The following is a 15,180-nucleotide window of genomic DNA, read 5'->3' as shown; positions in this document are numbered from 1 at the left end:
TGATGCCAAGATGAACATGGGCCGGCAGTGTGGGGACACAGTCAGGAAGGCCAACCGCACCTTGGCATGCATCCACAGATGCATCTCGAGCAGATCCAAGGAGGTGATCCTCCCCCTCTATGCGGCACTGGTCAGGCCGCAGCTGGAGTACTGCGTCCAGTTCTGGGTGCCGCATTTCAGGAGGGATGTGGCCAGCATTGAGAGGGTCCAGAGGAGGGCTGCGTGCATAATTAGGGAGCAGCAGGGCAGGCCCTACGAGGAGAGGCGACGGGACCTGAACCTGTTCAGCTTCCACAAGAGAAGGCTGAGGAGGAATCTGGTGGCCATCTACAAACTGGCCAAGGGGAACCATCAGTCTGTGGGAGAGTCCCTGTTCCCTCGAGCACTACTGGGGGTAATAAGGAACAACGGCCATAAATTGACTGAGAGTAGATTCAGGCTAGATATCAGGAAGCACTACTTCACAGTCAGGTTGGCTAGGATCTGGAACCAACTTCCAAGGGAAGTGGTGCTCACTCCTACCCTGGGGGTCTTCAGAAGGAGGCTGGATAATCACCTAGCCGGAGTCATTTGACCCCAGCATCCTCTCCTGTCCATGGCACGAGTCAGATTTGATGATCTACTTGGGTCCCTTCCGACCCTACCAATTATGAAACTATGAAATGTAAGAAAAGCCCAGATAGAGAAGGAGGAACATCTTGGCCACATGTTCCAGCCCCATTCTTCTCTCACTTGAACTAGTTTTATATTTTGTAAGTTAAATTGGCTCCAGTGAAATTACTTTTAATTGATGTCAGTGTATGTGAGGGGGGAGAGGACTCAGGCCCCATGTTTCTGGTACAGGAGAGTGTTTATCATATTTGGACAAGTTTAGTGGATGCTTCAAAAATGATGAATATGTATAATATATATAATTAATGTGTGTAGATCCTCGTCACAGGCACATCTGAAGATAAATGAATACATTACAGTGGAGTCTTACTTTTTTTTCTTGGCAAGGGAAGCAATCAGTCCATTCTGACCACTGGCTCAGCTGACAATCAACAGGAGCTGGAGTATTAGCACTTCTTCTGGTTTTTCTAAAGAGAGTAAGTGAGACCAGTCTATGTTTGGAAGTGGAGCCAAGCAACAAAAAAATTATGATATTCATTTTCATGAACAAATTTTGGAGGAAACTAGGAACTAGAGATAGTTGGATTAGATGTTGTTCAGCTGTGGCGAATAGGTATAGCTGTCCTGAGATTATTGATGCTATGCTAGTTCACATCTAGTAAACACTGATTAGAGAAGGAAGCAAAGCCAGCACTTGAGTGTCTTCGCCTCTTTTTTCCTGCTCTGCTGGCAACCCCATCCCTCCCTAGTAATACTGTTGTAAAAACCAGAAATATTTCGGTAAATAAATAACCATAACCATTTAGAAGTGGGTGGGTAAAAAAGAAAATGTTGTATGTGTGTGGGCTGCAAAAGGAGAAGAAAACTTAATATGGCTTTCAAGGTGACAAGTTGCATTAGGAAGCAACGTTTTGATCGCTAGCTCTCTTTTGAAGACTACTTATAAAAGAAAATAAATAATGAAAGTGAAGGGACAGTTTGAAGTGAAGCCTACATATAAAATAGGAGGCAAAAGATAATGTTGGGAGCAGCATTGCAAAAAGGTGCAGTTACAAGATTAAGGAAGAGGAAGGCAAAATAACCTCTGCTGAAGGGAGGAAAGGCAGCAGGAATACAAAGCTCTTTCTTCCCAGCATTTCATCACAAAGTTGTCAAGAAAATGTGTTTGCAAGTACATGGACTTGGCATTATATTGCATTAAAATATAGTATAATTCAACTTTTATGGAATCCTGAAAATAACACTGCAGTATATATAGGTAAAATGGAATGATGTCACTGTACTTCTAAATGTTACACGGCTAAATACTATTGTCTTTTATACTTGCAAAAACTCTTTGCCGCTGGTGAACATGCATGATTTTAATTCTACTTAATTGGTATGTTACATGGGGCAACAGAGAGCATAATTTCACCATAAACAAAGGCAAAAAGGCATTGCAAGTCTATATAGATTAAAATTTAAGTTGCTGCTTGACATCGGCCCAGCAAAGCATAACTGAGCTTCGGAGTCACCAATTAAAATCAGTAGAAATAATCAGTCAAATTGTAAGTGTGCAAAATATGCCTAAATTCAGTAGAAAGTGTCCTTTGTATAAAAGAGGAGGCAGAACGTTGCATAGGAGACATTTTTTACTTAGATAAAATTTCAGTTGGCTTTGGATCAGATCAAATCATTTAGGATGAGACTCAAGTAAGCAGCAGCAGTACACAGCACCAAGAAGATACTTATTAGGAGTGTGCAAAGTGGGCCCTATTCGATTTGCATTTGGCCCGAATCGGGGACAGCGGTCGATTGATTCTGATCACTGTCCCTGATTCAGTTTGGCTGAGTCCGAATCTGATGATTCACACTGATCCAGAGAATCAGCGATTCAGACACAGACACAGCTTTAAAAGTTTTTTCTACATACCTTGAGGTACCAGCATGGCTCATGAATGCTGTGAGGATGGGGTAAATAGAGCGTCCCACAGGATTTCAGGGGGGGCCTCTGCGTGCTGGGCAGTGAACCCACTCTCCTGTGCCCCCCCCCTGCCCTTGCCGATCAGCCGTGGGGGGACCCTGGCTGCCCAGCTAGACCGAGGAGGCCTCGGTCGATAGCCAGGGGACGCGCTGTGCGGACGCAAAAGTGGACCAGACTTGTGGGTCTGCTGCTGAACACACTGGGGAGCCCCCTGTGGGACACTCTGTGCACCCCAATGTTGCAGGGTGCAGAGTCCCTGCTACCTCGAGGTCTGTAGAAAAAACATTTAAAGCTGTGTCTATGTCCGAATTGCTGAATCTTTCCGAATCTCTCCAGATTGATTCCATTTGGAGAGATTAAAGGGTCCTCTGATTTGATTCAGATCTGGAGATTCAGCCACCGAATCAGGCCAAATCTCCGCCGAATCGAATCAGGGACCAAAGCTTCGCACAGCCCTAATACTTATCTCATCATAGAGCAGTCGTTATGAGCTGCATGCCACCTGCCCCTGAGTCCGACCATTTTCATTTGCGCAACATGGCGCCTTGTGTTGTGGACCCAGCAGTACTGCCCTGAAATAACAAGGTTTGCCATAGCTCGGAAAACATGTCGGGGGGTTATTTCTAATTGACAGCATTATTATTATTATTATGCTGGTGATTAACTAATGAGCTGTCTGTTTTACTGAAAAGACTCCAGTCCAAAGAGAAATATTGATAATTAGAGGAGGCATAGGGTGCATTAGGGATTCAGCAGAAACTGTACAAGAGAGAATACTAAATGAAAGATGCAAAAAGCTGAGCGAGGAAGCCTGTAGATAGACATCAGTGTGCTAGATAAAAACACCCTGGATCTGCCAGAAAACAAGAGAAGCCTTCAGACAACCATAAAGCTCTGGAACACACACACACATACTTTTGACAGTAGGATTGGGTGGCTGTCTTCTTCGGCACTTCATAAAGTATTTAATTGGCTCACCTTCGCCTGGATTTAAATTTACCTCTTCATTATTCCGTCTTGTTTGATAAGTTCATCAAACATCAAAAATCTCGTCTTTGTTCATTTTCAAAAGGGATTACCAGAGTAAGCCTCCATAATTAAGTGTATCTCTACTGCATTTTTTTTCTTTCTGCTTCCTCCCTGCCTCCATGTTCCAATTATCACTGATACCTTTTTTTGATCCTACTAAATCATATTTGCCTTCAGAACAAGTTTGCAATTAACAGCTGCAGAAATACCCAATATCTTCCTATCATAAAACTGTGGCTGAAAAGAAAAGCCACGTATTTATTCCTTTTTTTTAAAGCTAAAATGACATTCAAAAAGTGAGAAAGACAAACAGGTAGATTGATATTCAATGCCTGTTTAATTCAATATTAGAATGTAATATTATCACCGAGAAAATGGTGTGCGTTTACATTGTATTGTAAGCCAGACTGTGCACAGATATGTGTTGTTTCTGCATAATATTATTGACTATAAACAGTAGATGTTCACAATGACTGTAGTGCTAAACAGTAAAATTAAAGGGTAATATATTTAATAATAACACTTGATAGATGAGAAATACACCCAAAGAACGCAAAACCAATATAGTAATGTTAATAAGATCATTTTCTTAAAAAAAAAAAAGGACTTCCTTTAAAAAGAAAGCATATACAGGGTTCTCAAATAACAAGGAATGACAATTACTAGCATATCCTTTGGACAACTATCAATATATTTTTCTGGTAACTCCTTACAGAAGACATAATATCTATATTCTTCAGGCTGGAACTGAAGTGATAGGTTTGCCTGGTATGCAGTAATGTCTATATGTAAAGCTGTCTCTTAAGTTACATGGCCGTGGACTTACCTCTGGGAAGACAATCCTGTTAACTCACTGTGCACTGTAACTGTATCCTGAAACGATATTACATTGACTAGCAAGCAAATCAGAAGAGAAACCTTACTCAGGCTGCACCACATTTCTTCTAGGAATGTAAATGTTCAATATAAAAATAGATGAAAAGAAAAGTCTTTTTTTGCTTGGAGACCCTGTGGTACCAGGGTCGAGAGGAAGTATATCGAAATCTCTGGACTCCAAAGCACAGCTGAATATTGTAAATCATTGACAAAAGCATAAATCTGACCACAGAGCTGTAGGATACATCCTGAAGGCCATCGCCCTTTTGGAAACAGATTCCCGGCTATTGAGTAAAGCAATATATTTAATCATGTTTCTGTTTACCTGGTAAAGTCCAATAAGTCTTATCATTGCAATGTTCACTGGACCAACCTCAAACACACTTCCTAATTTTGAGAGAGAGGAGACTAATTGTATTTAATGTAGAGACTTTAATGTAATTTTTGAGCATCTGATATTTTATTGGGGAAAAGTTTTGCTATATGGCAAATCAGATTATGTGGTAGAATCCTGTTAGGAAGGATGGAAGTGCCATGCCCAATATAGAATACTAAAGGAGATGGCAAATCATTTTTTTCACATTGCCTGCTCCAATAAAATAGTTTCCAATGTCCAAAGCTGTTGGTTGAGTTATTGCTCAGCTTATAACGGCTGTCATGTTTGCCTGCACAGTCACTGAATCACCAGAATCTAAATCTTTATTTTCTAAAGTGATTTGGGACGAGAAAGATGCAACTCAAATCTAAAAGCCTGTCCTCTTCTACATGCTGTGTGAACCCATCTGTCAATCTGTCTCCAGTCCAAAGCTGTGCCGACCTTTAGCATAAATGGCTGCTTTGCACAGTCAAATACCTTCTCAGCATCTCGTGAGATTATAAAAGCAGTATGTCTTCCCCTCCACCCCCCGATAGCCTCAGAAACATACTATAATGAAAGTTATTTGTGGAATGTCTGCTAGATAAAAGGCTGGACTGGTTTGTGCAATCAGGCACATCAACAATTTCTAACTGATTGGTTAGGTCGCTTTGGGGGTGGGTATGAAAGAGAAAGATTTAAGCCATAAAGTAATGCACACCATGCTAGAGATGGGATTAAAGAACCTCTCTCAAAGGTGTTATGTACTGAAAGTGGGATATATAAAAATTATGGCTCCATTTATAATATTATGAATTGAACTTGTCTGAAATGTGTGTTGGATCCTTGCCTCTGGACCTGAATTAATTCTCTCAACTGCTTTGCGTGAAAAGCTGGAAATGGTTTAGACAGGATAAGTTGTACAGTCACCTTCAGGAAAGTATCCCTACAACTTTGGCTAGGGAAATCACTGAGAGGTGGGTAAATGGAAATACTGGTAAAGTAGGACTCTCCACAGGAATTAAGCCGTGGATTTGAACTTGTGTCCAGCAAACTCCCTAGTAAAGTCTCAGTTGACTGCAGAGGGCATTCTGCAGACCCTCGTGCAGACACTACATTAACCTTTTTACACCAAATCTGTTTCTTCTGCTGAGGTACGTCCAAGCGTATCATAAAAAGATGTATAACTCTTCATTTAAAAATCTTGCATAGCGAAAATCAGAGGCTGATTAATTCATTGTAAACACATTTGGTCACATGTATAAGTGGCTGTTCTCAGTTCCAGCTGAATGGATTTAGATGGCTCTTGTGTGAATTGCATCTCCACTTCCTTAATGTTTTGTTCAAACTGCATGAGGGAATCATTCTTTTTTTTTTTCTTGCTGATAAGAATACAGTATTTTGTTCCACTTCAGAAAGTCTCCAACTAAATCATAAATTCTATAGTGTCTTATTCACAACAACTAGAATGAATGTCTGCATGCAGAAACCATAGATCTTCTAAATAGCACCTGAATGCTGTCTTTGGTGATGTGGCTTTATTAAACAATAAGTCTACAAAACCAAGGCTTAGGGGGAAATTATATTTCACAAGCAAATATGAAATTGCTCCCCAGCAATTTAGCCTTTCAACTTCACTGTGTCTAGGCTTACACTTTCCATGTACTCAAATGTTTTTGGCTGCAAAAAATAGGATGCAACTGTGATGGTTCAGAAATTATGCAAGAGGCAAGGATTTCTTAGGGTGATCCCTTTTATTGGCCCAACTGTGTAGTTGGGATCAAGCTGGACAAGCTTTCAGTGCAAGACATTCTTCCTCAGGTCTGATCACAAGGAGCCAGACAGAGCACAGGAAAAAACAGCAGTGGGAAGGGGCAAGAAAAAATTCTCAGGGGTAGCAGAGACACAATTAGCAGAAGAAAAGAAGCTGATTACTGGGTGATCAAGGCCTATCAAAAGGGAGGAGGGCTATTCACACCTTTCATGCGTGGAAAGAACTCAAGGGTCAGGTAAAATGTGCCATAAAACCGATAACTATGTTTAGTCCTTGGTGCTTAGTGTCCAGCTAGTTTATGAATTATTGGTGTTAGGTAGATTTCCCTTGAGAACAAAAATAATGAGGTTGTGGTTGTGAAATGGAGTGGTTGTTCTGAGAAATGTGTGTGTGTGTATCTCTGTCCTTTTATATATATATTTTTTCCAGTGAGAGTTCACTCTGGTGCACTGTTGCTGTTTAGTTCCCTAAACATGTCTTTCCCAAAATGTGATATACCTGATCCAGTGCACCAAGTGTCCTCACAGCAACTACATGGGTGAAGGTCATCATCTGTGAACTGGGGAGGCGGGATGCAAAGTGTTACTTGCACATACTGCAACATGAGAGCTTAGTGTTAGCAAAGAGTCCAAAAGTACTAAAGGTCAGACTGGATTGGGCAATTCTGGAAACATACTTTCAATCAAAGCAGACCCCTGCCTAGCTATGAAATCTGGCCACCAGGATCACCTCCATTTTGGGTGGATTCAGCTTCAGTTAGCTGTTGTTCGCTTACAAGCCATTCTTGTCCAAGGGTTTAGTGGTAATTATAGTTTTTTGTGGTGAAAAGTCAGTAGAACTATGCCATCTGCATATTCAGAGAATCACAGAATCAGAGAAAAGTGGATCTAGGGAAGACCTCAGGAGGTCATCTGGTCCAACCTGCTGCTCAAGGAAGGATCACTTGTATGTAAAGCAGGAGGACAAGAGCCACTGCAAGGGCCGAATGTGGTTGTTAAAATACGTTCAACAGATCCAAGAAAGATTTCTGGCATTTGAGTCCATACCTGACCAAGTATCTGCATGAAGATACAGAAAAGGACCAAAAAGAATAGGTCCTCATGGGATTCCAGAAGTCATAAGGTCTAGCAATAGATGTCCTATATCCCATTGATTTCAATGGATTTTGGATCAGGCATATAGCACATGATTTAGGAAGGCTCATATTTAAGCAAGATTGCTCACAGTGGGAGTCTATACATGTTTAAAGGTAAGAAGATGCTGAAGTCTTCTGTACAATCATGGTTATATTCTGACAACAAGCACCTTTAAAGTACCCCAGATAGATATTGGATAGACATAAAATGTAAAGCTGAAGAACACGTTCTGTTCTCTTTTCTCCTTGTCCTGCCTGAGCAGACCATCTCCTCAAATAGCTAGAAAAATAACCATGTGATAACTCTTATTGCCCCAACAATAATTTTTAATCTTGTCCAACAAAAAGCATCTTATCTGCTTTGCACATGAGGATCAATAAAGCTGCAAACATTTTCTTAAAATAACTAGATAACTTCAGTCATTCTACTACCTGATGTAGACATATATGGCTAGCTCTCCCTCTACTGGAAAAACATCAATATAACTCCTCTGTATGGAAATAACCAGAAGCTCTGTTTAGTAGAAATTATGTGAGCCGGTGATCTGTGTTTTGGCCTCTTATAAGGAAAGTGAGACAGGAATTCCCATATCTGAAAATGACCTCTAGCATAAGGGTTGCAGTGCTTAAGTCCACTTTAGCTCTAAAGTATTACCATAAACCTTAAGTGAAGGACACAACCCGAGATGGCTACCTTCTGCCGAGTGTCTGTATCAGCTCATTAGACTCTCTTGGCATATAGCTAATGTTGAGCTGTGCTTTGAAAACAGCCCTGTCAAGAGTCAGGATCCTAAAACTACCCCAAGACTTTGGAGCATTTGTATGTGTAGTTGTAGTCTGGGCCGCACCCTAGACCAGTGCAATGTTCTTGGAAACCAAACTGGCATAACCACAATACACAGCTTTTTGGAAATTCATGAATTCTGTCTGGTTGACTAGCCTTTTGGCAGCCCTCACATGGCCATCATTTCTGGTGTTGCATTGCCATAGTATGCAAAGAAATCCATTTAATGTTCTCGAATCCTATATGGTCACTCCAGCCAAAATTCTGTCACTTAAACACACATTTAAGCATATAAAAACATGGCCTGGTTTTCAGAGATGCAGCAGTTGTTCCTAGAGGACTCATCAAGGGCTTTATGCAGATCTGATTACTGAAAATTACTTTTCAATCTGTCCCCAATATAATCATGACAATAAGTTAAAGTTTCCTGCAATGATATCACAAGCAAATAAAAGGTTTGAAATATCTTCAACTTGTTGGGTGGCTCCTATTCATTCTACAAAAAACACCTGTCCTTTCTCTGAGGTCCCAGGCAGATGTTAAGATGAGTTTAACCAGATAATCATGTCTTAAATAGTAACCTGGCCACACATTCAGGCAAATAGTGGGGGAGTAAAATGGAAAGCAAACCACAACATTATTCCACAAAACATGTGTATTAATTTTGTGGCTGATTTCCATTGTACCTTAAATGGAACATGTGTTAGGGTTAGGACTACATTGAGATCTCCAACCTGCCCCTGGGTAGTCCTCCAGGTGGGCAATCAGCTTATTGTTGGCTTGCTCTGAGGCTGCACTAGGGCTTGAACTGGGCTTAGTGTGGTCCATGCAGGCTGACAATGACCTGATCATTGTCTAGCTCCAGGAACTGCTCCAGGTCCAGTTGGAGCCCTGGTGCAGCCTCTATCTACCCAACAATCAGCTAATCACACACAGGCTCCAGGGATTGTTCTAGGGCTTGAATTGAGGCCAGTTGGAGTCCCAGTGCGGTCCCAATCCGGCCAACAGTCATCTGATCATCAGCTGCCTAGAGACCTCTCTGGGGGTGTTTGAAGCCTCTGTGAGGCCCTGATGCAGCTGATGGTCAACTCATAATCAATGAACTCTGGGGATCACACCAGACCTTGAACTGGTGGTATCCTGAAGCCAGTCAACTATGGGTTAATTGTTGGGCACCTGGTTTTCAATTTTCCAGTGCAGCAGAGCCCAGAATCATGACCCCAGGCTTCCTCTGCACTAGCAAGTAGGGTGCAATTGGGATCCAATCTCAAAATCACATGTCCTGCCATGCATGTGTGGCATGTTAGGAGGTTCAGTTGTTGGAATCGGGGGATCCCATTATGCCCTAAGTGAATGTCTGTCAACTGCCCGAGAGACTGAAAGAACCAGATGAAAGAATATTCCCAGGGTTTTGTTTGCTTGCTCTGGTCTACTTAATAACACCCAATGAAAGAACAGAATCAACACCATGTGGCTAAGGTGACTGGCCATAGAGTAGCCAATGGAACTAACCAATGGAAAATTCGTTTGAGGAATATAGATTGTGTGTTGCTCAAAAAGTGAAATAGGCAGACAAGGTTCTTTGGGTAAATCCAATATCTTTTATTAGACCAACTCAAATAGTTGGAATCAAATGAGTAGGTCTAATAAAAGATATTGGATTTACCCAAAGAACCTTGTCTGCCTATATCCTTAGAGCAACACGGCCACAACCTACATCCCTGCAACGTCAACAAGTGATACACACGGGTACGAAACATTAACTGAAACACTGCAAAAATAATAAGAACATCCTAAAATTCAAGATCTCTTTATGAAACATGGTGACACTTTCAGGGTCAGTGGTTCACTGTGGATAGCTGGTACATCATTAGTAATGATCAATTGGTTTTCATTCTGAAGATAGTAATATGGGCAGTAATAATATTTTGTTCATTATGTGTACTATGGTCCAGTGGCCTTGGACCCATTTGAGCAGGCTGTGTAAAAATGTAGAATGAAAAGATGATGGCTATCCCAACGAGTTTACATTTCAGTATTTACACTGGGCAGACTGGTCATTATGTGTTGTATTGTTAGTTCTCTAATCATGTTAATTTGTTATTTGCATGGGATTGAACAGAGACATGTATAAAGAGAGGAGGAACAGGGCAGAAAAAGAAGGACCAGAAAAAAATCTTACCTCCACCATCTTGGGTTTATTATGGGAAGGATTTAAAGGCCCATGAAAGGAAGTAAGGCAGTAAGAAGTACCATCACTGAAGTCTACTTTTCCTGAATGATCCTTTCCAAGAAAACGGTAAACTCTTCCACATGCATGAGAAAGTTATGACTGTAACTAGGAAGCTAGACTGAATCTCCATGATCCTCTTGTTCTCTTAGTGCCACTGCCCTCCAGCTGGTTTTGTTCAATGTGTAGACGTGCCCATAAACTTTTTTTCTGACTCCGTCTCCCCCTTCATGGTTCTTTCATCATCTTGTGGACTACCCATTCCTCTGGTTTATCTTTACATCCAATGCCCTGGACCTCCCGTTGTACTTTTCACTGTCACTGGGCTTGGGCTGTCACATGAGTGATCCTAGTTGTCTTCTTGTCATGGCCTCTACCCATGCATTCGAGGTCTGTGGAACACCAGCTGTAGAGAAGAGAGATCTAAACCTGGCAAAAATGTCCCTATTGATAAGCATATGTATTCACACACATGAATTCCTTGAGTGTTAGCAAAAAAACCCCATACAACAGACATAAATGTTCCTTCCTTTGTTCATCAGGTCTTTGCCTATGCAATCTGAGGTGTGTCTTCTTATGAATAATCTGCATCTGATAAACCAAGAAATTGCATTGCTTCATGTAACCACACCTTGCTTTGACTGTATCGATCAAACTGTAGTCCCCACTGGAAACTGCTCATTAGCACAATGAGATAACAAATTCCTCTGTTGCATCAGTGGCTCTATTCTGCTTCATAGATCTCAGCACCAAGAACAGCATAACACTCGACACGGGCCTAATGTTTCAGACAAGATGCAGCTAGGATGCACATTTGGCCACTGGCTCAAATGAACATATACAATTATATACGTATTTTTACTAAGACTCGGTTTCAATATTCCAGCACAAACGCGTCACACCACCTTCTGTAGAGCCTAGCAAATGCAGCAGGATTTAATAGGGTGGAATTGTGCCATATATCGCCTAGCAACTTCCGAACCTCCAGCAGCATTTACAGCCAGCCAATAAATGCCAGAAAGTCTGCAGCAGTAGCCCCAGCCAGCACATACTCAGCATATTCCTGCCATTAAAGTCAGGCTGTCCCAAATTGATAGAGACAGCACTTTCCTTCCAGGTGCTGCAGAGTTTTCTGAAAGGCCAGAATAAATGAAATGGGTGTAGTAAAGGGAAGGGGGGAAAAAAATCATCCAGGAACAGATCGGTGGTGATGCAACAAACAAATTAAAGGGCAGAGGCTGGCAGTCTCAAGTTGATGATTGTTACAAGAGTCGTATCTAAAAAGTAATGACTTTGCATAGATAGTATATATAAAGAGTACCATCTAGTGGCAGATAGGCACAGGGTCTGTATAAATATTGTTCGCTCTGTCAGCCTGCTTCCTAGCTGAGTGGCTGTTAACTGCTGCTATATATAGGACGTCTTAACCCCATGCTGCGCTCCCGTACACTTTGAGTCTGTGGGTTTGAGACAGCACCGTGTGCTATTACTGCAAAAGAGAACATCCTATCTGATCAGTTAAGTGGCAAAAGAGAGGCTAGTAAATTGACTTATTGCTGAGCTAACTAACCATTTTTTTTCTGGGAAAGCTGTTGTGAAAACAAACCCAATGGTTCAGGGTCAGGATAGATCCCTCTGGCCTGTTCTTTCAGAAAGGGCCAGTGACAACAGAAATGTGGTTTGTTCCTAGTCCTGGTTTGTAAACAGATCACTAAAAAAAGAAGAGATGCCTTATTCTGAAAGATAATTGGAGGGGATATTTATTTTTGCTAAACTCTGATACTTCATGATGAGGAAGATTCTCCTTTCCTCTTGGGAAACATCTGTTTTCATCAATCTAAGGTCTCTTTTGTGCTCAAAGTAACACAGCCTGATTTATAAAGAATAGCAGTGCATACAGCCGTATATACCTCTTCCATCTTCCCACAGATAAAGAAGAGAGGATTGATGTCAAATAGGAGGCCTAACAGAGCCCTTGGAAGGGAACAGGGAATGTATTTATGGACTAGAACTAGAGCCTGAGAGTCGAGGCACCTGGTTCAGTGATAACCTGAGCTTTAATTCACCCACAGGTAAATGGGTATGGCAAAACACTAGCATCTCTATAGTCCTTTACAGTCACGCATCAGATAATGAGTCCTTTCTATATCAATATGGCAAAAGTGGACATTTAGCACAGCCAAGTCCTGCTACATTCTGAGTGTTGCACATGATAACTAGGAGTTTCACCTGAGGGTGGAGCAAGAGTCGGCTGTAGGACCTGACCTTGCAGGGCCAAAATGCTAGCCCCACATCAGACAGAATGACCAGGAACCTGGTTACCTAGTGTTCAATGGCAGCAGTGGGTGCAAAGGTGTAATGACATGTTAAGCTACACTTAGACCATATTATGGGCACTTAAAATGCAAGTGTCCTCACATCAAAGTTCATTATTTCGTGCTTTCGTATGGTCTAAGGGGAAAGTTACGTGTTACAGTAAGACCATAATAAATCTGAGTAATGTTGCGCATTGTGAAAGCTAGAATGTGCTGTGAGCAGTTGTATGGTAAGGGTTAATTCTGTGTTTTGTAGTTTGGACTTGCCACTAGAGCGCTGGTGAGCAGGGTTGCAGCTAGGAGCTATCACATCTGGACTCTATCCCTGCTGGGAGTGGTGCATCCTAGGAGTCTGGAAGACTGCAAATTGCTTTGTTTTATCTCCGTGGAGTAAAATGAAGTTACCCTAACATGACCCAGGTAGCACAATCCAGAGCTAACCCGTGTCTAAAGTGGTGTAACTTTGAGATGTTCAGAGGGCACTTAGTATAAGTTAACAAGCTTCAAAATGTGGGTGCTCGTGCTTTAAGTGCACTTACTATGCTCCAAGTGTACTGTGTAACTTCACCTGAACACACAGGGTTACATACTGAGTTGATAGTCTCGTTTGGCGATTAGATTGACCCTTCTTTCTAATGCAAATATAGTTGTTGACTGATTTTCAGAGGGGATCAGGATAAGATATTAGCTATACTTTGGGTATGTCTGCACATCCCCTTTAATGTGCATTTGCCTATGTTAATGCACGTTAAAGCATCATAAAAACCCATGCTCTTTTGCTAATGCGCATTAAAACAGGCTAATGTGCATTCTTCTAGTACCTCACAATGGAGGTACTACATTTAATGTGCATTGCCTAAAGTACATTAATGAATGTGTACATATGCCCATTAAGTATAATACAGATGAGTAAAGCAAAGATTTTTTTTTTCTGTAAGGAGGGTCTGTGGGTGGGATTATCAGCCATGCTTGTTTTTGGTTTAACTCTTGTGCCTGCTGCAAAGGTGTTTATATCTGATTCCAGTGGCAGCAGAGCTTGACTAATACCTCTTGCCCTATACACCTAGGACTTTCTATATGTGTAGGTCCAAATGCTGTTGGTCCTCCTTGTAGGAAAATCTGACAATACTCTCTTGGCTAAGGAGAACCACTGTTGCTAGGCACAGGGGCAATTTGGAGTCTCTTCTCATTTAAAACAAATCATTTGCTGTTTTTATAGAGTGGAAAGCCTTCTATGACGCCCAGGCTACATGTCCTGTCCTGTCCTGTTCAAAAAACTTCTGAACCACATCCTTCTGGATCCTTATGTCATGGAGCATGTCACATAAAGAACGAGGCAAACTTCCAATCCATTTTGAAAATTATCCCTGCATAAACTAACTGCAGTACTGCAATCTAAACACTGACTGTCCTGGCTTGGTCATCTGCCCACCGATTGAGCAGACGAGTTACCTTCTTTACTCGGTTCTCATTTACACATTGCCCCGCTGATTTTAAACTCGGAAGAGAAAAAGCAAGATGTTCCATAGGCAGAGAGAGAAAACACGCAGGGAGACACCCGTGGCATAATAATCTCCTGCTCACCCCTCTCAGGGTCCTCAGTCAGGAACAGAAGGGTTTCCAGATGGGACTTTGCTGATCATGAAGATGGTTTTATGCTTTCAAGTTCTCCAGGTGCAGAAGCCTTGGGGTCCAGTTATCCTGCTATTTTATTCCCAATTATAGCTAAAGGTGAAGACTCCAGCTGGTCAAATCATTTCTGTCAGGCTTATTTACTGATGGAAAATAGGGGCTTTGACTAAACAAAAGGCTTTGCCAGAAGTGCCTGCCTTTTTGCAGCAAACAGTGATTTTGCATTTAAAAGAAGTAACACTTGCAAGCCAAAATACTTCAACTTTTGAATGAGTATTTTTATATTCAAGTTTCCTCCATAAATTGAAACGGTCCTTTGAAAATTGAGATACGTGATGATGATTATTAAAACTTTCTATGAAAAAAATGTGAACTCTAGTGAAAATTTCACTTTCCAAGAATTTGGAAATGTGTGCGAGTGTTGCTAAGCCCTTCCTTTTCCATCCCCATTTAGGCTACATGTATCATAAAAATG

General features: G+C 41.5%; 1 protein-coding gene across 1 annotated transcript in view; it reads right to left on the bottom strand.

Annotated features, from left to right (window-relative positions):
* Window positions 1-4,666, bottom strand: part of C8A (complement C8 alpha chain) — a 39,599-nt gene extending 34,933 nt beyond the window's left edge. The window contains exons 1-2 of the mRNA XM_090048978.1: window positions 4,431-4,666; window positions 983-1,079 (exon numbers count right to left, since the gene is read on the bottom strand). Of these exons, the coding sequence (XP_089905104.1) occupies window positions 983-1,079; window positions 4,431-4,543 (210 nt within the window). The 5' untranslated portion in view covers window positions 4,544-4,666. The remainder of the gene's footprint in view (window positions 1-982; window positions 1,080-4,430) is intronic.
* Window positions 4,667-15,180: the final 10,514 nt, after the last annotated feature.

Source organism: Crocodylus siamensis, chromosome 5, assembly GCF_052110815.1.
Source record: "Crocodylus siamensis isolate JL-2025a chromosome 5, ASM5211081v1, whole genome shotgun sequence".
Taxonomy (NCBI): Eukaryota; Metazoa; Chordata; order Crocodylia; family Crocodylidae; genus Crocodylus; species Crocodylus siamensis.
This window is presented reverse-complemented; position numbering and strand designations above follow the sequence as displayed.